The sequence below is a fragment of the Oncorhynchus mykiss genome, chromosome 6, assembly GCF_057628025.1.
Source record: "Oncorhynchus mykiss isolate SJ-2025 chromosome 6, ASM5762802v1, whole genome shotgun sequence".
In the NCBI taxonomy this organism is placed as follows: Eukaryota; Metazoa; Chordata; class Actinopteri; order Salmoniformes; family Salmonidae; genus Oncorhynchus; species Oncorhynchus mykiss.
The window spans coordinates 43,173,039-43,199,067 of record NC_143027.1 but is presented as its reverse complement, the minus strand read 5'-3'; the positions used below and the strand labels follow the sequence as shown (position 1 = coordinate 43,199,067).

Below are 26,029 nucleotides of genomic sequence, written 5' to 3'. Positions count from 1 at the left end.
GTTTTGCAAGTCCTTATTTACCTAATGTCCATTAAGCTCAAATATCCCTTAAAAGTAGTTATTTGGTAATTATTGAGTAATTACCATTTTAAAGTGTAATTTCGAGGTAAATACCATGTAAATAGCACCCTATAATGTAAAGCATATGCTCTACTTAACATTTCTAAATGTGTGCCCCTTTGAAAACTCCCACATGTATGTGACTTTTTCCCCTCAAATCTTGATCCACATATAATAAAAGCATTGTGTCTTTTTTTTTAGGAAAGAAAAAGGTATATTTGAACCAGCAGCTTATTTTGGGCAAAATTTTAGTATTACAGGGTCTTCATGTTCCCACTATCCACCATCTCATTTCACTCGAAGAGACAAGTGACTTTGTGTGTTTCTTATGACTCCACCTTCAGTCCACCTAAGGCTGCTCTGTCAAGTGCATTTCCTACTGAAACCAAACATCCTGCATCTTGGAAGAACTCCCTGCCCTCTCCCGTCTTTCCCTCTCATTCTCCCTCTCTTTCTCCCTCTCTCTCTCTCTCTCTCTCGCTCTCCATTGACACACACAAACACAGGCAAAACACGTTTGGTCATTATGTCAACAAAATTATGGATATATTATGTGATGGATATATTTCTTTTTTATTCGATTTTCTTCATTCCTGCCTTTAAAAAAAATACAGTAGATACTGTAGAAATACATTTTTACTGTATCTAATAGGAAGTACTGTTTAATTGTGCCACTTCATGTTTGCATCACCATGGTTACGAGATATGGATATTTCTCCACATTTTCCAGGGGAATACTAAACTTTAGGGAATAACAAGCGTCAACAAGGAGGGGAGTGTGGTCCTGAGGGCAGCATTTGTGAATAAATCAGGGTGGGAAGAAAATAGCACAAGGTAAACATCCTGGCCTGGCCTCACCACAGGTTCTGGGAAGAAAGACTTACTTTACAGGGCTTTTCTCTGACGTCTCATCCATACCACAGAGCAGCCTAGCTAAATCCCAGCGCACTCCTACCTGCTGAGCTGATGGCCATGTCTGTGAGCTCTACAAAGATATTTAAATCAGGGCCACCAGTAGCAGAGGGAAAGGCCCTCCATGTGAGTTGGCAAAGAGAGTCAAATGTTTTTCCAGTTTTATTCCACTGACCTGCAATTTACACTGACTGAGCTCCAATTGAGATGATTCAACATAGATGTGAGAAGTAATTTATTAACAGTGAGGAATAGTCTAGTCTCGTGTACAGTAGCTAGATGCTGATCTTGTGTAGAAATAGTCAGACAAATCCATATTATTTAGTCTTTTCCGCAACATCTATTTTGACTGTTCCTCTTTTGTGCTATGCGCTGTGCCCTACCTTGTTCATCATTTTGGATAAATTCCAGTTCTGTAATATGTATAAAAAAATAAATTAAAAAAAAACATGTTTCTGTCAGTTAAATCTCACTTCCTGTTGAATTCTACCCATTAGTCCAGTGCTGATACCATTCCCCTCCAGACTCAGGTGTCTCAGCGGAAACTGTGTCCTACAAAGCAGCGCCTCTATGATTTCACTTCCTCCCACCTCACCAATCCCATTACTGTCCAGATCCACCTGCCTCAGGCTCTGATTGGCTCTCAGCGTGTCAGAAAATAGCCTGGCTCCCTGGTCTCCTAGGTTACTCTCATCCAGGATAATATGGCTGAGAGTCACATTTCCCTTCAGAGAGTCAAACAGCTCCCGCCATGCCTCTAGGTCCACACCAGTGGTCCGGGCCAGCCCCAGGTACTGCAGTCTTGAGTGGAGTCTCATGTAGGATGTCAACATCCTCAGGCCATTGCTGCTCAGCCCGTTTCCTCCTATGTCCAGCTCCAACAGTGAAAAGGGGTAGAGAGTGCCCCTTGTGGTTGGAGGGAGGGGGACAACTGAGTGTGTTAACGGGTTCTGGCCCTGGACCTGGGGATCTTCAATCCATGGTAGTGATGTTGGGTGTCTCGTTGTTATCTCCTGGAGTTGAGCCAGTCCACTAAGTAGTTTCAGAACTCCAGGGTCTCCCAGTTGGTTTCCAAACAAGCTGTAGAGAAGAAAAATAATCAGCCGTCAATCACAACTTCCAACTAACATTTTCATTTTTCTTTGAAGTGGCTCACCTAACATGCACTGAATACAACATTTCACCTTACCGTGAAATGTTTACTTACAAGCCCTTAACCAACAATGCAGTTCAAGAAATAGAGTTTCCGGGATGATGGTGTTGATGTGTTAGTCATTTAGGCAGGTTACCTTCGCTTTCTTGGGCACAGGAACTATGGTGGTCTGCTTGAAAGATGTAGGTACTACAGACTTGGTCAGGGAGAGGCTGAAAATGTCAGTGAAGACACTTGTCAGTTGGCCCGCGCATGCTCGTAGTACACGTCCTAGTAATCCATCTGGCCCTGCGGCCTTGTGAATGTTGACCTGTTTAAACGTCTTGCTCACATCAGCTACGGAGAGCGTGATTACACAGTCGTCCGGAACAGCTGGTGCTTTCATGCATGCTTCAGTGTTGCCTCGAAGCAAGCATAAAAGGTATTTAACACGTCTGGTAGGCTCGCACCACTGGGCAACTCACAGCTGGGTTTACCTTTGTGGTCCGTAATAGTTTGCAAGCCCTGCCACATCCAATGAGCGTCATAGCCAGTGTAGTAGGATTCAATCTTAGTCCTGTATTGACGCTTTGCCTGTTTGTTCATCTGAGGGCATAGCATGATTTATTATAAGCATCTGGATTACTGTCCCGGTCCTTGAAAGTGGCAGCCTCGAAAGTGGCAGCAGTCTAGCCTTTAGCACGGTGTGGGTGTTGCCCGTAATTCATGGCTTCTGATTGTGATATGTAAGTACGGTCATGTAGCATTCGTGTCATCTGACCACTTCCGTATTGAACGAGTCACTGGTACTTAATGCTTTAGTTTTTGCTTGTAAGCAGGAATCAGAAGGATGGAATTATGGTCAGATTTTCCAAATGGAAGGCGAGGAAGAGGTTGAGCATTTTCTTGTTTGCTTAAGGCCTTATACAGCTCGTTGAGTGCGGTCTTCATGCCAGCATCAGTTTGTAGTGGTAAATTGATGGCTACGAAAAATATAGATGAAAACTCTCTTGGTAGATAGTGTGGTCTAGAGCTTATCATGAGATATTCTACCTCAGGCGAGCAATACCTTGAGACTTCCTTAATATTAGACATTGCGCAACAGTTATTATTGACAAATAGATACATACCACCACCCCTCGTCTTACCGGATTTAGCAGTTCTGTCCTGTCGATGCACAGAAAACCCAGCCAACTGTATATTATCCGTATCGTAGTTCAGCCACGACTAAGTGAAATATAAGATATTACATACAGTTTTTAATGTTCCGTTGGTAGGATAGTCTCGAACAGAGCTCATCCAGTTTATTCTCCAGTGATTGCACGTTGGCCAATAAAACGGATGGTAGGGGCTGGTTACCCACCCGCCAATTCAATTTTCACAAGGCACTTCGATCTCCGCCCTCTGTACCTCCGTCTTTTCTTCACACGAATGACAGGGATTTGGGCCTGGTCTCGGGGAAACAATCTATCCTTCACGTCAGAATCATTAAAGAAAAAATCTTCTTCCAGTGTGAGGTGAGTAATCGCTGTTCTGATATCCAGAAGCTCTTTTTAGTCATCAGAGATGGTAGCAGCAACATTATGTACAACATAAGTTACAAACAATGCGAAAACACACACAAAACAGCACAGTTTGTTAGGAACCCATAAAATGGCAACGACTTGTCCTGATCACTTGTGTGTAAATGGGTTTACAGTATGACATTGGCATCCTGGAAAAACCTTGTATCTTCAAAAAGTCAACTTCATTCACAATGTCCTAGGCTCATGAAACTTTCACAGAACAATTTATGTAAAAAAGAGAGATATTCTTTTTTTTTTACAGGACACAGATTTATGAATATGACATACAAGCTGGAGCTAAACAAAGACTTTGAATGTCACCTACAGCAGTCCTTTGACTTGGGGCTAGACACTCACTCACTCACTCACTCACTCACTCACTCACTCACACAGTGACTCACAGCAGTCCTTTGACCTGGGGCTTGGCCCTCAGTAGGTCCAGGAGGATGTGGGCCCCTTGGGGTCCGATGTGGTTGAGGTTGAGATTGAGGAATGTGACCTCCGAGGGGCTCCTCTTCAGGGCTGCGGCCAGGCTCAGTAGGAGTGCGTCTGTCAAGCCGGTGTTCCTCAGCACCAGCTGCTCCACCTCGTCAGACGTGTTCAACACCTGCATCATCACATCCAGCTAGAGACAGAGATAAAGACAGTGAAAAGTAATGAGAGATAAAAACAGAGAGACGGATGTCAATGAAAGCAGATCATTTTTTTTCTTCTTTCTATTGAATGAAAAAGTAGCCCCCTCATGATGAGTCCAGCTAGGGAGATGATAAGGAGAGTTGGCAGTGATACCTCTTCTATTTAGACTTGTCATTAGATCTGTCAGAAGTTGTTTGTGTTATATGGTTTAGAGAATAAGCAGAACTCATCATCAACTTATGACATCCAGCTATGAGTTTTGGAAGGTTCTACAGTGCGCACATTCTGAAATACATTTGTCTCATCCTATTGAGGAATTACAATCCATATCTACTGGCTAGAATGATGTAATACTGAGACTTTTCAGAATTCAGACAGGAATTCCTCATATTGGCACAGAGTTCAATATATCCAGCGATTCCTGTCGGCACCCCAGTCACATTTGATCGATATTAAACAGATTCTGGACCCTTAATCTGTGAGCAGAGGATCGATACATTTTCTGTTTGTCTGTGAGGATAACTGAGGAATGTCTTAGACAGGTATCTGACTGGGACAGTGGTGGTATGGACCAAGGAGGTATGTAGGTATGGATTGAGCAGACCTGTGTTCAAATACTATTTGAAATGTATTTTAAATACTTACTCAAACTGTGCTTCATTAAGATCTGCCTGTTGCAATGGAACCAATAGAAAAGCCCCAAAAGTGCAAACCCCGCCGATCTGCCACTCCAGACAGGGGGGGAGACACTACCTAACTTGAGAAACTAACGTTATGGTCTGGCCACTGTCCTCATGCAGCAGGCCACCTTGCTAGACTGTGTGGAATGTTTCGGCATGCTATGTCAGGTGATCATATGATGGATGCGGTTGAACTGAACGCTCCTTCATCATCTGAGGCCAGCGCCTGTTGACCCCACATTAACAAACACAGACAGATGCCCTACGACAAACGGCACTGTGTAAATGTACTGTATTTAGCTTCATGTCATTATGAGGTGTATTTTGGAGTACCTTCCAAAGGGCAGCTTCTAATGGTTTTTCTACACCTGTTCTCAACAAATTAGCACCATTTCTATTTCTGGTGCTTGTTTCCGTTGATTTTCACTTCCTAGAAGCATGTTACTAGAGTTACTATAATCACAGCTTGTTTATTTCACATCATGTAGCCTACCTGGGCCTGTAGATCTTGTTCTATCGTTGAGATGTGTGTTTGACTCGTGTTGAGCACAGCTCGGTCCTGGTCCCCTGGCTGCCTGTCAGGGTGCAGAGCACTGTCACTCTCCTCACTTAGCTCCACATCTGAGCCCGAGGGGTTGGGACAAGATGACAACTTCTTCTCCAGACGCCACCTTTCCAGTACTGGACACACAGACATGGAAATCAAATAATGCACCACCTGTTCACTGATAGGATGAAATGGAAAAGTGGTGGATGTAAGCATGAAACACTTCATCATTCTCAATTCAGAAAACCATAGATATTAGGTTTATATTCTAGATAACGCATTAATATGTGTATTGCAGTGTATATAAATCAGTTACAGTAAGTACTCTGGGGGCATACCAGCCCGTATTGAGCCGGGGTTTATTTACTCACTGTTTGCCTTGAACCAGTGCTGTTTGTTTGGGCTCAGGTCCAGCCCAGTGCTCATTTCCATACATTCTTCATAGAAGTCCTTCAGTCTTTCCCCATTTCTGCTTTTCCCATTTGATCCCAAATCCTTATTTTTCTTCCCGTTCTGCTTACTCAGAGCTTCCTCATCCTGCAATGAATCTTTAAAAAGCAACACTCTGATTCGTTCCAATTTCTTTCCAACTCACAAAGTACATAAATGGAAATACCTTCATGAAGATTAATGGCGGGTCATCTGTATCTTAACTTCAAAGTACGGTAGCATGATGCCAGACTCTTCTGCCATTAACCATTCACTCATCTCCAGGAATGACACACACACACACACACACACACACACACACACACACACACACACACACACACACACACACACACACACACACACACACACACACACACACACATATACACACACACACACACACACACACACACACACACACACACACACACACACACACACACACACACACACACACACACACACACACACAGGAGGTGAAAAGAGTAAAATAATACTCACCAGCAAGGATGTTGACTCTGTTATTGGACTCTTTTTGTGGGGTCTTGGCATTGTCTTTGTCTTTCTCTGGGGTCTTCTTAACTTGTCTGGTCTTTTTCTGGTGTGTTCTGCTCTCTGGGCCAGACAGGGATAGGTCCTCGCACTCACCTGTGAACCCTGACCCCTTGCCGTCTTCTTTCTCATTAACCAGGGCCTTGCTGTCATCTCTGTGATTGGCTGGAGCCTTGCTGTCCTCTCTCTCATTGGCAGTGTCCTTGATGTCTTTTGTTTGATGGGATTGGCTCTTGCGTCTTTTGGGCTTCCTTGCCTTCACGTTCTCCTTCACTTTGGTACAAGCAGGATCTTCAGTGTCTGCAGACCAGCTACCAGTGCTCCCGTCCTTCAGGTTCTTCCTAGTTCTCCTCCTCACAGCCTTCTTTGGTTTGGTTTCTGGTTTGGCTGGGAGAAACATAGGAGACGAGGGACAACATTCAACTACTGTGCCTGTACAGAAGACATATTATTATGGGACAGTTTTTATCACTTTGGTGCAAAGTACAGTATATGGTACATTTTCACAACTCTTAGTACAAAACTCAAAATAGATCATCAAAGAGGCAGTTGTTTCAAACACAACCCAAAATCATACAGTCACTTTTCACCAAAATAAATCAGTGTTTCATCAAGAAATACATTAAGATTTTTTAAATAAAGTAATTGCCTTTCACATTACAATTATCACAACATTTTTTATGTGATTGTCTTGTCTTTTTGCTAAAATACATTTTAGTCGAACTGCTCTTAATTGATGATCACGTAAACATTTGGTAAACCTATAGATTTTCCATCTGGTTTGTCTACTACAAATTTTGAGAACAATATACAGTTGAAGTCGGAAGTTTACACTTAGGTTGGAGTCATTAAAACTAGTTTTTCAACCACTCAACAAATGTCTTGTTAACAAACTGTAGTTTGTAGGCAAGTCGGTAAGGAAATCTACTTTGTGCATGACACAAGTCATTTTTCCAACACTTGCTTACAGACAGATTATTTCACGTATAACTCAATGTATCATAATTCCAGTGGGTCAGAAGTTTACATACACTAAGTTGACTGTGCCTTTAAACAGCTTGAAAAATTCCAGAAAGTTATGTCATGTCAGGGACAGGGACTTTATACTAGGATTACATTTTTAAATATATTTGGCTAAGGAGTATGTAAACTTCAACTGTAATGAAAATGTATGTCTGTAAAGTAGAAACATAAAAAGTATGAAAAATGCTTGAATATACTACTATGATGATGACTATTATAATTTTTCTTCACAGTAAATTAAACCATATATATAAAGTGCATTTGTAAAATATTCAGACCCCTTGACTTTTTCAACATTTTATTACGTTACAGCCTTATTCTAGAATGGATGAAAATTTGTTTTTTCCTCATCAATCTACACACAAAACCCTATAATCACAATGTGAAAACAGGTTTATCAACATTTTTGCAAATGTATTAAAAATAAAAACCATAAGTATTCAGACTCTTTAAGAACAGACTCGAAATTAAGTTCAGGTGCATCCTGTTTCCATTGATACTCCTTGAGATGTTTCTACAACTTGATTGGTGGTACCTGTGGTAAATTCAATTGGTTGGACATGATTTGGAAAGGCACACACCTGTCTATATAAGATCCCACAGTTGACAGTGCGTATCAGAGCAAAACCAAACCCGATGGTCACTTTGACAGAGCTCCAGAGTTCCCCTATGGATATGGGAGAACCTTCCAGAAGGACAACCTTCTCTGCAGCACTCCACAAATCAGGCCTTTATGGTAGAGTGGCAAGACGGAAGCCACTCCTCACTAAAAAGATTATGTGGTCTGATGAAACTCTTTGACCTGATTGCTAAGAGTCACGTCTGGAGGAAACCTGGCACCATCCCTACGGTGAAGCATGGTGGTGGCAGCATCATGCTGCGGGTATGTTTTTCAGCGGCAGGGACAGAGAATCTAGTCAGGATCGAGGCAAAGATGAAGGGAGCAAAGTACATCTCTGGAGAGACCTGAAAATAGCTGTGCAGTGACACTCCCCATCCAACCTGACAGAACTTGAGAGGATCTGCAGAGAAGAATGGAAGAAACTCCCCATATACAGGTGTGCCAAGCTTGTAGCGTCATACCCAAGAAGACACGAGACTGTAATCTCTGCCAAAGGCGCTTCAACAAAGTACTGAGTAAACGGTCTGAATACTTATGTAAATGTGATATAGTTCAGTGATTTCTTTTGGGGGGGCAAAATAAAAAAATAACAGTTTTTGCATCGTCATTATGGGGTATTGTGTGTAGATTGGTGAGGAAAGAAAAGGATTTCATCAGTTTTAGAATAAAGGCTGTAACGTAACAAAATGTGGAAACAGTCAAGGGGTCTGAATACTTTTGAATGCACTGTATGTACAAGATCAGAGATCAAATCAAATCAAATTGTATTAGTCACGTGCGGCGCAAATACAACAGGTGTTGTATTTCACCTTCCAGTGAAATGCTCACTTACAAGCCCCTAACCAACAACGCAGTTTAAAAAATATGAATTAGAATTAGAAATAAAATTAATAAGTCATTAAAAGAGCAGCAGTAAAGTAACAATAACGAGACAATATACAGGGGGTACTGGTACAGAGTCAATGTGCGGGGACACCTATTAGTCGAGGTATTTGAGGTAATATGTACATGTAGGTAGTGTTATTAGTGACTATGCATAGATAATAACAGAGAGTAGGAGTGGCGTAAAAAAGGTGGTGGTGGGGAGGGGGGGGGGGGGCAATGCAAATATTCTGGGTAGCCATTTGATTAGATGTTCAGGAGTCTTATGGCTTGGGGATAGAAGCTTTTTAGAAGCCTACAGTAGACTTGGCGCTCCGGTACCGCTTGCCGTGTGGGAGCAGAGAGAATAGTCTATGACTAGGGTGGCTGGAGTCTTAGACAATTTTTAGGGCCTTCCACTGACGCCGCCTGATATAGAGGTCCTGGATGGCAAGAAGGTTGGCCTCAGTGATGTACTGGGCAGTACGCACTACCCTCTGTAGTGCCTTGCGGTCGGAGGCCGAGCAGTTTCCATACCAGTCAGGATGCTCTCGATGGTGCAGCTGTAGAACCTTTTGAGGATCTGAGGACCCAGTTGCAGAGGGAGGTTTTTAGTCAAATGGTCCTTAGCTTATTGACGAGCTTTGAGGGCACTATGGTGTTGAATGCTGAGTTGTAGTCAATGAATAGCATTCTCACATAGGTGTTCCTTTTGTCCAGGTGGGAAAGGGCAGCGTGGTGTGCAATAGAGATTGCATCACCTGTGGATCTGTTATTGCGGTATGCGAATTAGAGTGGGTCTAGGGTTTCTGGGATAATGGTGTTGATGTGAGCCATAACCAGCCTTTCAAAGCACTTCATGGCTACAGACGTGAGTGCTAAGGGTCGGTAGTCATTTAGGCAGGTTGCCTTAGTGTTCTTGGGCACAGGGTCTATGGGGGTCTGCTTAAAACATGTTGGTGTTACAGACTCAGACAGGGAGAGGTTGAAAATGTCAGTGAAGACACTTGCCAGTTGGTCAGCGCATGCTCGCAGTACACGTCCTGGTAATCCATCTGGCCCTGCAACCTTGTGAATGTTGACCTGTTTAAAGGTCTTACTCACATCAGCTCTGGACAGAGTGATCACACATTTGTCCGGAACAGCTGGTGCTCTCATGCTTCATGAGATATTTCAGTGATATTTGCTTTGAAGCAAGCATAGAAGCAGTTTAGCTCGTCTGATAGGCTTGTGTCACTGGGTAGCTCTCGGCTGTGCTTCCCTTTGTAGTCTGTAAAGGTTTGAAAGCACTGCCACATCCGACGAGTGTCAGAGCAGATGTAGTACGATTTGATCTTGGTCCTGTATTGACGCTTTGCCTGTTTTATGGTTCTTCAGAGGGCAGATCGGGATTTCTTCTAAGCTTCCGAAAAAAAGCTTCTGCCAGTTCGTGGTGAGTATTCGCTGTTATGATGTCCAGAAGTTATTTTCGGTCATAAGAGCAACATTATGTACAGAATAAGTTAAAAAAAATACGTATTTTTTAAAACTTATTCTGTACATAATGTTGCTCTTATGACCGAAAATAACTTATTTCATTCATTACAAACAATGAAAAAAACGAACAAAAAACACATTAGGTTAGGAGCATGTAAAACGTCAGCCATCTTCTCCGGCGCCATCATACAATGTACTGTACTGTAAATGTAAACATACCGTATGTAACAAATACAGTTTTCTTTTATCGCTTTGGTACTATTTTCACAAGTACAATACACAATTACAATAGAGGTGGAAGATGCATGATTGCTATCCTCATGAGCGTACCACCCTCCTTCAGGCCATGGATGGAGGCAAGCAATGATTTCAATCCAGACCTACTGTATGTCAGGCTTGGATTCGCCATGCCAAAATGTTTTCCCCAAGTGCATGATGAGAACCTGTGGCCAAATGATCAAGACAAGCTTTATGCCAACTCGTGCCTGCTAAACATTGTTGCTTTTGTTTTTTTCCCCATTGGATTACATTCAATGATCTAACCTACTAACCTTCGATCACACATGGAACAGTGATGTTCAGTCAATTGAAATGGGTAGTGCAAGTGTATTTCCTAATGTGAAAAACAGTGTAATGTACTGTAATTTACAGTACTGTAGCATACGACATTCAAAGGGCAATTTTGAAACATGTACAGTATCTTACATTTTGTGCTATTGGATTAACTGGTTGTTAAAAAATAACTCAATTGCGAAGATATCATTATGTTGTGTTTTGGTGAATAGTTCAATGTTCTCGTTATATTTCACAGTGAAACTGTGTTTTGGATAAATGGCTGTGTGGTGAAAGATGTCTACAAACAAAATGAATACACAATGAAAGGTTTCAAATCTAAGACTACAGTGTTACCTGTTTGGAGTTTTGTACGAGTTTTCAAAATTCAGCATATTCCTTTAAAGTAGTATCAAAGCGATTTAAAAAAAACTAACTTAGTGGGGACTAGATATTAAATCCATTCATACACATAGCATGCTATTAGAATAATAAAATAAATCATGCAATTGAATGTGTCATTTATTGAATAAATAACTTTCAAAATGTTTGCTGTGCTTTGTTTCTTAAATAGCCGACAGCATGCTCAAACAGAGACTTCTGAGAGGCAGCGGGTTTGTTTCTGAAATGAGGACCACGCAGAACATTAAAAACAGGAATTGTTGATGAATGAGTAGGAAAGTTGATGACTTTGAGACAGCCCTTCATTTCCGTGCTTTATACCATTGCCAGGGTTTTGGGCTGGAGGCAGACTGAGGTTCTCTTGTGTGCCATTGTTCAGCTGCTGGTAGGAGCTGTATTTGTTTCGGAAACTTGTACATCTGAAAATAATGAAAAATACATTTTGAACGTGACTTGTAACAATCCTGTTGTAGGCCGGTCAATAGGAACACAGTGGGTAAAAGTCATTGCTCACTGCCATAAGACATGGGCAGGGATCTTCTCGCTTTCTGTCAGTCTGTGATCAGGTTTTTATAGTAAACATCAAACGTTGTTATAGCCAGGGCTTTGGTTAACGGTGACATTGATGTGAAGGCTAGAGGATAAAGGGATACTTCAGGATTTTGGCAATGAGGCCCTTTATCTACTTCCCCAGAGTCAGATGAACTAGTGGATACCATTTGTATGTCTCTGTATGAAGGAAGTTAGAGGTAGGTTTGCGAGCCAATGCTAAATAGTGTTAGCGCAATGACTGGAAGTCTATGGGTATCTGCTAGCATGGCAAAATCCCGAAGTATCCCTTTAAGCAGAAATAGCCCATTATATATAAGCAATTTCTACTGACTATTTATTGCTTGTTTGGCTTTGTGTGTGTTTATTGTTTGAGAAATCGAACAGAAAAATCCAACAAATAATAATAATAAATAAGCTTAAACTAGGTTGCATGCTTACCTAAACTGACAATAATTTGTAAGCGAAGAAGTTGAGCTGACATGATATTAATTTGTAGTCTTACTCCATCATCTGAGAGAGGTTGAATCATATATATAATATCAATATATTGTCTATCTATGGGTTGAATGCTCACCTATAGCAGGGCATCCCTCCAGCCAGCCAGGTGAGTCTGAAGCAGCTCTTCTTGCCCTGCTGGAAGCCCAGGGCATAGCGGTACTCACAGCAGGAGCTGATCCTAGCAGCAATGAGGCTGTTCACATACATGGTGCCGCTAAAGGGGTAACCCCGGTGCCTCTGGGAGACCCACTGGAACTGCTCTGCAGGAGGGGACACAGGAGACAGAACAGGGGAGTTAGAGGTGAGGATATAAAGGGATATAAGAGGATCAGTTCAACAAAGTCTACATGCTACAAAACTTAACCTTGGTTCACCCGTAAGACATTGTTCTCTCCCCTCACACCCTTTATTCCCACTCCCCTGAGACACACACATAAAAACAGCTCACAGAGAGGCTGGAGTATGAGAACAGGGTAAGCCACATTGCACCTTGATTTAAGATGAAGGGATGTGTCATCTACAGGAGGCACTTTTTCCCTAAAATAATTGAGATGCAGCGCTATAGGGAGAACTCCACACACAGAGAAGCGGTGTGGAAAATTACGTTTTTTGTTTTTTGTTGAAACTAAGTTGAAAAGCCCAAAAGTAAAAATCAACACCATTTTGGTTGCATATGCTCCTAACTATTCTTGCTGTGATTAGGAATTTTGATTTGGTAGTGGTGTAGAATACTACTGGCCACCCTTTAGAGCCTGGTTCCCATCTAGGTTTCCTCCAAGGTTCATGCCTTTCTAGGTAGTTTTTTCGTGCTTCTACATCGACATTGCTTGCAGTCTGGGGTTTTAGGCTGGGTTTCTGTAAAGGCACTCTGCTGATGTAAAAAGGGCTTCATAAATACATTTGATTGATTTGGTAGCACTGTGCACCTAACAAATATTCACCCAGATAATGACAAAATTCTACGTATTCTAAGAGTTGTTACATTTGTATAATTTGAGCAGCGCACAGCAGCGCACATTGAAGCCGTCATCATCAACTCAAGGTGTTACAGACCAAGAACTGAAGGAGGGTTTATATATTTCAAACTGGCCTAGATTCAGGGACCAATCACAATGGGAATAGAAAACAAAACATGATGTGAATGGTAAACGGAAAAAAATCTGACCAACAGGATGCCATTTTGAAATATATAAAAGCCTCCACTTTCCGAACTGCAACGCCGTTCTTTGGGGTGATAGGTGGCATGGGGAGATGGCGGAAGCAGAAGTGTCTTTTTTAGCTGAAAGCAAGTCGAGTACAGTTAGCCAGAAAAAGTAGTGGACAACAGTGAAGTCCAAGAATGGAACAAAAAGGTCTCAAATCATGTGTATATATATAGAGCAAAAGGAGAGGGAGTCATCCAACAGACTCCCATCCAGAGCGACACACAGAAGCAACCAGGCCCAACGCCCCGCTCAAGGGCACGTCGACAGATCCTCCACAAGGTCAAAAGCGGGGACCCGAACCAGTGATCCATCAGCCACTGGCCCAAACTCCCAACCGCCAGGCCACCAGCCCTCCAAGACCCCCCCCCCCCCCCCCTCCACACACAGTTCCCCAAGAGCTGCCCCTCAACAATCCGAGACGCCTCCCACAGTCCCCCCCACCCCCTGAGAAAGTAAGATAAAAAATAAATAAAAATACATTCCTCACCCCCAAGACCCTCCCCAATAACCAATAAAATGAACAAAAGAGAAAAGAGAGAAAGACAAAGGAAAACAGAAAACAACAATGCAAAAAACTAAATACATCAAGGACAACAAGAATCATAACAGCAAGGCCAACTGAATATGTTTGAGTGCATGTATGGCACTATTAACATGTGTGTGTGTCTGTGTAAGTGCACATTTGTGCATTTGAATGAGTGTGTGTATATGCATGAGTACAAACACCTGCACGGCATCAGCCTCAGGCAAACCAGCATTAGCTGTAAAAACACTTCCCCCGCAGTGTCATTCAAACTTACTTTTTGTTATGTTTTATTGTGACTTTATTTTTTATACTTTTATCTTTGACCGTCATTCTATCCCCCGCCCAGAAACTCCACTCTCCAATTACACATCACAACCCTCAGCTTCCCTCAGCCTATCCCATCTATCTCTGCTGGCAAACCCTCTTCAGATTTCTATGCACCAAATATCTTTAAACTATGTATTTTTCAACATACAATTTCAATCTATCTAATCGAATAGAATCCACAGACTGCGAGTTGAAGATAAATACTTTTGCTAAGAGTATTAGTATATTAGGAATGGACTGACACGGTCCCTCCAGATCTCCCAACAGTACTATTTCTAGGGTAATTTTTTGATTTTCAGCCATTCCTGAAACTGAGACCAGAAACAGGCCACCTGAGGGCAATACCAAAATAAATGGTCTATTGATTCTGTATCCTCACAACAAAATCTGTGATAAATGCAAAAGATTCAGTACTGTGTGTGCAGATGGGAAGAGTATTATAGCAAACGGTGGGACAGGGAAGCAAACCCAGGTATCTGGCATGAAAGGCAATAGAGTTAACCCACTTGGTAGGAATTGTAATGTGGCTCATATAGCAAGGTTCGATACACTGCCCCCTCCGAACGTGAAGACATGTCCCTATGGTTCGATTGCTCAGCCCCCTCACATGTCTGGGCCATGCGTTCCGATGGCTTCACATTAAAAAGACATTAGCGTGAAAAACAAGAAAGAAAGTGCCAATATTACTGTTTGTACCTCTTGAGACACCATATCAACAACATACTCAGTAGAACTACTCAAAATAGTTCAAATCAATCTAAGATAAATCAAGAAATCTGTCATTAATTTTGATATCTTTGCCTTAGTCGTGCAATTTTACATCTAAGATGTTTGGTGCAATATTTCTCAAGCAAAAATAGCATGACAACTAGTCATCTGTTGTTGAATAACAACAAATCCCAACGAAAGCAGGAAGTACCAGTGACTCGCTCAATACCGAAGTGGTCAGATGACACGGATGCTACGCTACAGGACTGTTTGCAAGCACAGACTGGAATATGTTCCGAAATTCATCTAATGGCATTGAGGAGCAGACCACCTCAGTCACCAGCTTCATCAATAAGTGCATAGACGATGTCATCGTACGCGTTTATTTTCAGCAAACGTAACATGTGTAAATATTTGTATGAACAACAAGATTCAACAACTGAGACATAAACTGATCAAGTTCCACAGACATGTGACTAACATAAATTGAATAATGTGTCCCTGAACAAAAGGGGGGTCAAAATCAAAAATAACAGTCAGTGTCTGGTGTGGCCACCAGATGCATTAAGTACTGCAGTGCATCTCCTCCTCATGGACTGCACCAGATTTGCCAGTTCTTGCTGTGAGATGTTACCCCACTCTTCCACCAAGGCACCTGCAAGTTCCCAGACATTTCTGCGGGGAATGGCCCTAGCCCTCGCACTCCGATCCAACAGGTCCCAGACGTGCTCAATGGGATTGAGATCCAGGCTCTTCACTGGCCATGGCAGAACACTGACATTCTTGTCTTGCAAGAAATCACGCACAGAACGAGCAGTATGGCTGGTGGCATTGTCATGCTGGAGGGTCATGTCAGGATGAGCCTGCAGGAAGGGTACCACATGAGGGAGGAGGATGTCTTCCCTGGAACGCACAGCGTTGAGTTTGCCTGTAATGACAGCAAGCTCAGTCCGATGATGCTGTGACACACCATGACGGACCCTCCACCTTCAAATCGATACCGCTCCAGAGTACAAGCCTCGGTGTAACGCTCATTCCTTCGACGATAAACGCGAATCCGACCATCACCCTTGGTGAGACAAAATCCCGACCTGTCACTGAAGAGCACTTTTTACCAGTCCTGTCTGGTCCAGCAACGGTGGGTTTGTGCCAATAGGCAACGTTGTTGCCAGTGTTGTCTGATGAGGACCTGCCTTACAATAATACTACAAGCCCTCAGTCCAGCCTCTCTCAGCCTATTGTGGACAGTCTGAGCACTGATGGAGTGATTGATGGAAAGATTAAGATGGGCAAAAGAACACAGACACTGGACAGAGGAACTCTGCCTAGAAGGCCAGCATCCCAGAGTCGCCTCTTGACTGTTGACGCTGAGACTGGTGTTTTGCGGGTACTATTTATTGAAGCTACCAGTTGAGTACTTGTGAGGCATCTGTTCAATCTTGGTTTCATCAGGCCAGAGAATCTTGTTTCTCATGTTCTGAGAGTCCTTTAGGTGCCTTTTGGCAAACTCCAAGCGAGCTGTCGTGCCTTTTACTGAGGAGTGGCTTCTGTCTGGCCACTCCACAATAAAGGCCTGATTGGTGGAGTGCTGCAGAGATGGTTGTCCTTTTGGAAGGTTCTCCCATCTCCACAGAGGAACTCTGGAGCTCTGTCAGAGAGACCATCGGGTTCTTGGTCACCTCCCTGACCAAGGCCCTTCTCCCATCATTGCTCAGTTTGGTCGCTCGGCCATCTCAAGGAAGATTCTTGGTGGTTCCAAACTTCTTCCATTTAAGAATGATGGAGGCCGCTGTGTTCTGGGGGACCTTCAGTGCTGCAGATGTTTTTTGTTTTTTTACCCTTCCCGGATCTGTGCCTCGATACAGTCCTGTCTCGAAGCTCTACGGACAATTTGTTCGACCTCATGGCTTTTTGCTCTGACATGCACTGTCAGCTGTGGGACCTTTTATAGACAGGTGTGTGCCTTTCCAAATCATGTTCAATCAGTTGAACTTACGACAGATGGACTCCAATCAAGTTGTAAAAACATCTCAAGGATGATCAATGGAAACAGGATGCACCTGAGCTCAATTTTGAGTTTCATAGCAAAGGGTCTGAATACCTATGTAAATAAGGTATTTCTGTTTTTTATTTCTAATCATTATAGGGTATTGTGTGTAGATTGAGGAGGGAAAAAAATAATTGAATCAATTTTAGAATAAGACTGTAACGTAACAAAATGTGGATTAAGTCAAAGGATCTGAATACTTTCCGAATGCACTGTGTATATGTATATATATATATATATATATATATATATATATATATATACTGTATATATCCAGTATATGCTGTCTTATATTTTTCCATTCTATTATTTTACTTAGTATTATTACTATTATTATTGTTTCACTCACATCCCTTTGACCTGCACTGTTGAAGCTTGGAACATAAGAATTTCACTGTACCCTGCAATTACATCTGCGACCCTGTGCATGTGGCTAATAAACTCTGAGTTGTATTTGTATTTATTATGGATCCCCATAAGCTGCTGCCAAGGCAGGGGTCTGTCAAAATTAAGGCAGTTCTACAATTTTAAAAACATTACATTCATAACAGATTTCACAACACACTAAGTGTGCTCTCTCAGGCCCCTACTCCACTACCACATATGTAGAATACAAAATCCATGTGAGTATAGTACGTATGTTATCGTGTGATGTGCTCTCTCAGGCCCCTATTCCACTACCACATATGTAGAATACAAAATCCATGTGAGTATAGTGTGTACGTTATCATGTGTGTATGCATGTGTCTGCCCCTATGTTTTTGTGTTTGCTTCACAGTCCCTGCTACTCCATAAGGTGTACTTTTATCTGTGTTTTAAATCTGATTCTACTGCTTGCATCAGTTACCCAATGTGGAATAGAGTTCCATGTAATCATGGCTCTATGTAGTACTGTGTGCTAGTCGTTTAAACAGACAGCTCAGTGCTTTCAACATGTCAATAACTCTCACAAATACAAGTAGTGATGAAGTCAAGCTCTGCTCCACTTTGAGCCAGGAAAGATTAACATGCAGATTATTAATGTTTGCTCTCTGTGTTCATCCAAGGGCCAGACGTGCTGCCCTGTTATGAACCAAAGTCAATTTACTAAGGGTTGGTAAAAGGCTGATTGGTCGGCTATTTGAGCTAATAAAGGGGGCTTTACTATTCTTAGGTGGCGGAATTACTTTTGCTTCCCTCCAAGCCTGAGGGCACACACTTTCAAGTAAATTGAAGATATGGCAAATAGGAGTGGCAATTTCGTCCACTATTATCATATAATTGTCCATCCAGGTTGTCAGACCCCGGTGGCTTGTCATTGTTGATAAACACCAATTATGTTTTCACTTCTTCCACACTCACGTTATGGAATTCAAAATTACAAATATTGTCTTTCATAATTTGGTCAGCTATACTTGGATGTGTTGTGTCAGCGTTTGTTGCTGGCATGTCAAAGTTTGCTAATCTTGCCAAAGAATAAATCATTAAAGCAGTTGGCAATAACAGTCGGTTTTGTGATGAATGAGCCATCTGATTCAATGAATGAGTTGATTTGTTGGCAGAGAGAAAAAAAAACCATTGGTGCTCATTTTCTGCAATTCTACACATTAGGCCATGGAGTGAAGGGAAAATGTAGCAGTTAAAGCTAATTTCATGCAATTCAAGACATTTTCCATGGCTTATGTGTGTTCATATGATACTAGGAGTCAAAACCTGACTGAATGCCCCCCACCCAACTTTAATTATTGTGACCCGCAGTCCTCGTTTTACCCATTCTGGGTCGGGATTACGACCTGCGGTCCACCAGTTGAGAATGTGCTTTGACCTTGCCATAGAGCAGCCATAGGGGAAAATATATTCTTTATCACATTTAAAGAGTTGTAGCATACACCTGCAATTGACACACACTTCCATGAAAGGATGGAGAGGCACTACAAGGACAGGGAGCATTTGGTTTTCAGAAAGCAGTGAATGGTAAACACACAGAATTAGCACTCCAGCGCATCAGGTAAGTTCAAAACTTTTATTGGTATTAACAAACTTGAGACGTGATCTTGCAAGGCTTTTCGCATTTTCCACAGTTGAGGAATGAACAAATTCACATTAAAATGACCCAGCGTGACAGCGGAATTGTGCAAAACTAGATCAGATAGTTAGTGAGGACTATCAGTTGGTCGCAATGTACTCCCCATTTCACGTAAACAAAGCACAGGATTCAAAAAGAATACTGCAACAGAAATGCTCTTACAACTTCTTGATGTACCCATCCCGTTAATGGGATCATTTACGTCAACATCAGCTGGATTGCAGCGAGCCAAATTCAAATTAAATTACTACAAATATTTAATTTTCATGAAATCACAAGTGCAATATAGCAAAACACAGCTTAGCTTGTTGTTGTTAATCCACCTGGCGTGTCAGATTTCAAAAAAGCTTTTTGGCGAAAGCGATCCAAGCGTTTATGTAAGAACATTTCTCTCAGTAGACAAAATATTACAAACAGCTAGCCACCAAGTAGATTGGTCACGAAAGTCAGAAAAGCAATGAATTAAATCGCTTACCTTTGTTGATCTTCGGATGTTTGCACTCACGAGACTCCTAGTTACACAATAAATGTTCCTTTTGTTCCATAAAGATTATTTTTATATCCATAATACCTCCATTTGTTTGGCTCGTTATGTTCAGTAATCCACAGGCTCGAGCGGTCACGACATCGCAGACGAAAATTCCAAATAGTATCCGTAATGTTCACAGAAACATGTCAAACGTTTTTTATAATCAATCCTAAGGTTGTTTTTTCAATATATAATCGATAATATATATCAACCGGGACTTTAGCTTTGTCAATAGGAGAGAGAGACTGTTGCTCAAGCAAAACTCTGGGGACACCCAGTTATACACTGACGCGATGTGATCTTTCTCGCTCATTTTTCAAAATAAAAGCCTGTAACTATGTCTAAAGACTGTTCACAACATGGGGAAGCCATAGGAAAAGGAATCTGGTTGATATCCCTTTAAATTGAGGGAATGCATTCAATGGAACAGAGAGCTTTCAAAATAGAGACCACTTCCTGGTTGAATTTTCCTCAGGTTTTCGCCTGCAATATCAGTTCTGTTATACTCACAGACAATATTTTGACAGTTTTGAAAACGTTAGAGTGTTTTCTATCCTAATCTGACAATTATATGCATATTCTAGATTCTGGGCCTGAGAAATAGGCAGTTAAATTTGGGTGTGTTTGTCATCCAAAAATCTAAATACTGCCCCCTAAACTCAACAGGTTATTAATATAATAATGATTTGAATGACTGTAGCCCCGTGGGCGAGGCTAGTCATTTTAACAGAATGAGAGATTATATTGCATTGGTTGTTGGTACCCGACAGAACTGTATGAACACACAGTGACCTTCTTTTTTTTATATCTTCAGTGATATTGTTAACAAACACGCCCCATAAAGAAAATTAGAATTAAAAACAGGTTCAACCCGTGGTTCGACCATGATCTTGCAGAGATACTCCACCTCAAGAATTGCATTTGGCGAAAGGCTCGGCACACGCATACTCAGGCTGACTGGCACTCATTCAGGAAAATGAGAAATAAGTGCACTCAGGCTATCCGGAAGGCCAAAGTTAGTTAAGTCAGTTATCTCTCTGTGGGTCTCACCCCAAGAAGTTCTGGAAAACAGTTAAAGACATGGAGAATAAACCCTCCTCACATCTGCCCATGTCCCTTAAAGTTGATGATGTGGTTGTTACTGACAAGAAGCACATGGCTGAGCTCTTTAATCACCACTTCATTAAGTCAGGATTCCTACCTGACTCAGCCATGCCTCCTTGCCCGTCCAACAATTCCTCATCTCCCACAGCTGCTAATGCAACTAGCCCCAATGTTCCTCCCTCTTTTTCCCCTGCCCCGCTACAAAGTTTCTCCCTGCAGACGGTCACAGAGTCCGAGGTGCTAAATGAACTCCTTAAACGACCACAAAAAAATATCTGGATCAGATGGTTTAGACCCTTTCTTCTTTAAGTTTGCAGCCCCTATAATCGTCAAGCCTATCTCTGACCTTTTCTCTCCTCCAAAGGTTCCCATTGCTTGGAAGGCAGCCAAGGTTAGTCCTTTATTTAAAGGGGGAGATCAAGCTGAGCCTAACTGTTATAGGCCTATTTCTTATTGTCCTGTTTATCAAAAGTGTTGGAAAAACATGTCAATAATCAATTTACTGTCTTTCTTTATGTCTATAGTATTCTCTCTGGTATGCAATCTGGTTTCCACTCAGGTTATGGATGTGTCAATGCAACCTCAAAGTTCCTCAATGATGTCACTATTGCCCTTGATTCTAAGCAATGTTGTGCTGCTATTTTTGTTGACTTGGCCAAAGCTTTTGACATGGTAGACCATTCCATTCTTGTTGCCCGGCCAAGGGGTATTGGTGTCTCTGATGGGTCTTTGGTCTGGTTTGCTAACTACCTCTCTCAAAGAGTGCAGTGTATAAAGTCAGAACATCTGCTGTCTCAGCCACTGCCTGTCACCAAGGGTGTACCCCAAGGTTCGATCCTAGGCCCACACTCTTCTCAATTTACATCAACAACATACAGTGGGGAGAACAAGTATTTGATACACTGCCAATTCTGCAGGTTTTCCTACTTACAAAGCATGTAGAGGTCTGTAATTTTTATCATAGGTACACTTCAACTGTGAGGGACGGAATCTAAAACAAATATTCAGAAATCACATTGTATGATTTTTAAGTAATTAATTTGCATTTAATTGCATGACATAAGTATTTGATACATCAGAAAAGCAGAACTTAATATTTGGTACAGAAACCTTTGTTTGCAATTACAGAGATCATACGTTTCCTGTAGTTCTTGACCAGGTTTGCACACACTGCAGCAGGGATTTTGGCCCACTCCTCCATACAGACCTTCTCCAGATCCTTCAGGTTTCGGGGCTGTCGCTGGGCAATACGGACTTTCAGCTCCCTCCAAAGATTATCTATTGGGTTCAGGTCTGGAGACTGGCTAGGCCACTCCAGGACCTTGAGATGCTTCTTACGGAGCAACTCCTTAGTTGCCCTGGCTGTGTGTTTCGGGTCGTTGTCATGCTGGAAGACCCAGCCACGACCCATCTTCAATGCTCTTACTGAGGGAAGGAGGTTGTTGACCAAGATCTCGCGATACATGGCCCCATCCATCCTCCCCTCAATACGGTGCAGTCGTCCTGTCCCCTTTGCAGAAAAGCATCCCCAAAGGATGATGTTTCCACCTCCATGCTTCACAGTTAGGATGGTGTTCTTGGGGTTATACTCATCCTTCTTCTTCCTCCAAACACGGCGAGTGGAGTTTAGAAAAAAAAAAAAAAGCTCTATTTTTGTCTCATCAGACCACATGACCTTCTCCCATTCCTCCTCTAGTTCATCCAGATGGTCATTGGCAAACTTCACACGGCAAACTTCAGACGGACCTGGATATGCGCTGGCTTGAGCAGGGGGACCTTGCGTGCGCTGCAGGATTTTAATCCATGACGGCGTAATGTGTTACTAATGGTTTTCTTTGAGACTGTGGTCCCAGCTCTCTTCAGGTCATTGACCAGGTCCTGCCGTGTAGTTCTGGGCTGATCCCTCACCCTCCTCATGATCATTGATGCCCCACGAGGTGAGATCTTGCATGGAGCCCCAGACCGAGGGTGATTGACCGTCATCTTGAACTTCTTTCATTTTCTAATAATTGCGCCAACAGTTGTTGCCTTCTCACCAAGCTGCTTGCCTATTGTCCTGTAGCCCATCCCAGCCTTGTGCAGGTCTACAATTTTATCCCTGATGTCCTTACACAGCTCTGTGGTCTTGGCCATTGTGGAGAGGTTGGAGTCTGTTTGATTGAGTGTGTGGACAGGTGTCTTTTATACAGGTAACGAGTTCAAACAGGTGCAGTTAATACAGGTAATGAGTGGAGAACAGGAGGGATTCTTAAAGAAAAACTAACAGGTCTGTGAGAGCCGGAATTCTTACTGGTTGGTAGGTGATCAAATACTTATGTCATGCAATAAAATGAAAATTAATTACTTAAAAATCATACAATGTGATTTTCTGGATTTTTGTTTTAGATTCCGTCTCTCACAGTTGAAGTGTACCTATGATAAAAATTACCGACCTCTACAAGCTTTGTAAGTAGGAAAACCTGCAAAATCGGCAGTGTATCAAATACTTGTTCTCCCCACTGTAGCTCAGGCAGTAGGAAGCTCTCTCGTCCATTTATATGCACATGATAGTCTTATACTCAACTGTCCCTTCCCCAGATTTGGTGTTAAACGCTCTACAACAAAGCTTTCTTAGTGTATCTGCCCTTAACCTTGTTCTGAACACTTCCAAAACAAAGGTCATGTTGTTTGGTAAGAAGCATGCCCATCTCCCCACTGTTGTGATTACTACTTTTGAGGGTTTAGAGCTTGAGGTAGTCCCCTCATACAAGTACTTAGCAGTATGGCTAGATGGTATACTGTCCTTCTCTCAGCACATGCAGGCTGAAGTTAAATCTAGACATGGTTTCCTCTATCGTAATTGCTCCTCCAGCTGCCAAACTGACCCTGATTCAGATGACCATCCTACCCACGCTAGATTGTGGAGATCGGCAGGTAAGGGCGCTCTTGAGCGGCTAGATATTCTTTACCAATCGGCCATCAGATTTGCTACCAATGCTCCTTATAGGACACATCACTGCACTCTATACTCTTCTGTAAACTGGTCATCTCTGTATACCCGTCGCAAGACCCACTGGTTGTTGCTTATTTATAAAACCCTCTTAGGCCTCTCTCCCCCCTACCTGACACATCTACTGCAGCCCTCATCCTCCACATTCAACACCCACATTCTGTTAAAGGTCCCCAAAGCACACACATCCCTGGGTTGCTCGTCTTTTCAGTTCGCTACAGCTAGCGACTGGAAAGAGCTGCAACAAACACTCAAACTGGACAGTTTTATCTCAATCTCTTCATTCAAAGACTCAATCATGGATACTCTTACTGACAGTTGTGGCTGCTTTGTGTGATGTATTGTTGTCTCTACCTTCTTGCCCTTTATGCTGTTGTCTGTGCCCAACTATGTTTGTACCCTGTTTTGTGCTGCAACCATGTTGTATTGCTACCATGTTGTTGTCATGTTGTGTTGCTACCATGCTGTGTTGTCATGTGTTGCTGCCATGCTATTTTGTTGTTTTAGGTCTCTCTTTATGTAGTGTTGTGTTGTCTCTCTTGTTGTGATGTGTGTTTTGTCCTATATTCTTATTTAATTTATTTGTATTTTTAATCCCAGCCCCTATCCCCACAAGAGGCCTATTGGTAGGCCGTCATTGTAAATAAGAATTTGTTCTTGCCTACTTAAATAAAGGTTAAATAAAATACAAATTAAAAAAAGATTTCCAAAACAGTACCGCAAGCAATGTGTGTTAACTTTCAGACCGAGAGTCGGGGCTCCTAACAAAACTCCCCCAGTAAAGAAGATACTATCGTCAACAGGCGCTAAATTAGTTTGCGTCTATGAATGGGGTAGATACCTGGTAACTTGACGGCACTGGAAGAAGGGGGGCTCCTGTGTAGTTACTAATGTAAGCTTGGGCCTAAGCTATATAATCAATTTAAATAAAAAAATGTTTTGTGCTAAATACTATTTTGTGCTTCTAACTTTTTAAAGTGAATTTAGAGCCCTGTATGGATTTAAGGGGACCTACCTCCTGGTTGTACCAAGCCCTTGAAGACACAGATGTTCTCTCCTCCACAGATCTGCTGGAGCACTTTCAGCTCGTCCTGCTGTGACCGTGCAGACCCCAGGTAGGTCATCGTCACGGTGACATTGGATCGCTTGGCCTCCTTCAATGCCTTTAGGTTACTCTGGTACAGCGGACGAAGGTGAGATGTGATCTAAAAAAGAGAACATTTTCTCATATTTGTTTGAATGCATCTCAGTATCTCAGTTATGAGTCAGTCAGATTAGTTATCAAATCATTGTCACATGCGCCGAATACAACAGGTGAAATGCTTACTTACAAGACCTTAACCAACAATGCAGTTCAGGAAATAGAGTTAAGAGAATATTTACTAAATAAACTAAAGTTACCTGTTTGTTCTTGTAATAGTCTGCAGTTCTCTGTGAGCCTATGGAAGAGAAGGATCCTCTGCGTTCGCTGTACAGATAAGGGCAGGAAGCGCTCAGAGAGCCTCTGACTGAAGCCAGACTGGAGGCCTTGGCTGTGATGGCAGGGAGGTAGACATGTCCCGTCCCTCCTACCCCTGGGTGCGCCACTGGTTTATTAAGCTGTGAAAAAAGATGTCACAACCTGTTATGGTGAAGGCTGAAACAAACCAAGAGACCAGAGTGAGTATTTTGACTATAATTAGTGTGGAAAGGATGTTTGATTATTTGTTTTGACATGTTTTGGTTATACGTCCTTACACTCCTTACGGTAGACTGGATTTGAATCCTTCAGACATGCACCTTCAAAACTGGAAGAACTGTCTGACCTATGACTAGGTCCGTCATAATGAGAATAAGACAGTAAATACAGAATAATACATTTTTAAAAATGATCTGTTTTATTGTCACATACACTGTAGATTTCCACAGTGTCAGGGCTTTCCAGCAGAAGAAGCTTGCTCTTCCCACTGATGATGCTGGCAGCTACAGTCTTATTAGCAGTTCCAGATTGTGCTGGTATCTGTAGGAAGATGTAGAAATCACATACA

The 26,029-nt window shown here is 42.2% G+C and overlaps 1 protein-coding gene across 1 annotated transcript; it reads right to left on the bottom strand.

The window, feature by feature from the left end:
- Positions 1–726: 726 nt before the first annotated feature.
- On the bottom strand, positions 727–25,316 carry LOC118965026 (uncharacterized). The gene is made up of 9 exons (XM_090239343.1): positions 25,018–25,316; positions 12,579–12,762; positions 11,774–11,871; positions 9,517–9,519; positions 6,466–6,942; positions 5,904–6,080; positions 5,479–5,666; positions 4,071–4,294; positions 727–2,052 (listed from the first exon to the last, which is right to left on the bottom strand). The coding sequence occupies exons 1-9, from the start codon at positions 25,124–25,126 to the stop codon at positions 1,431–1,433; spliced, it is 2,082 nt and encodes a 693-aa protein (XP_090095469.1). The 5' UTR covers positions 25,127–25,316; the 3' UTR covers positions 727–1,430.
- Positions 25,317–26,029: the final 713 nt, after the last annotated feature.

Coding starts and splice junctions, on each gene's coding strand:
- LOC118965026 (XM_090239343.1), bottom strand. CDS start 25,126: ATGACCTACCTGGGGTCTGCACGGTCACAGCAGGACGAGCTGAAAGTG. Junction 12,763..25,017: donor GGGCTTGGTACAACCAGGAG/GTAGGTCCCCTT, acceptor CCCCTCCTGCAG/AGCAGTTCCAGTGGGTCTCC. Junction 2,053..4,070: donor CCCCAGGTCAAAGGACTGCT/GTGAGTCACTGT, acceptor TCTTCTCTACAG/CTTGTTTGGAAACCAACTGG.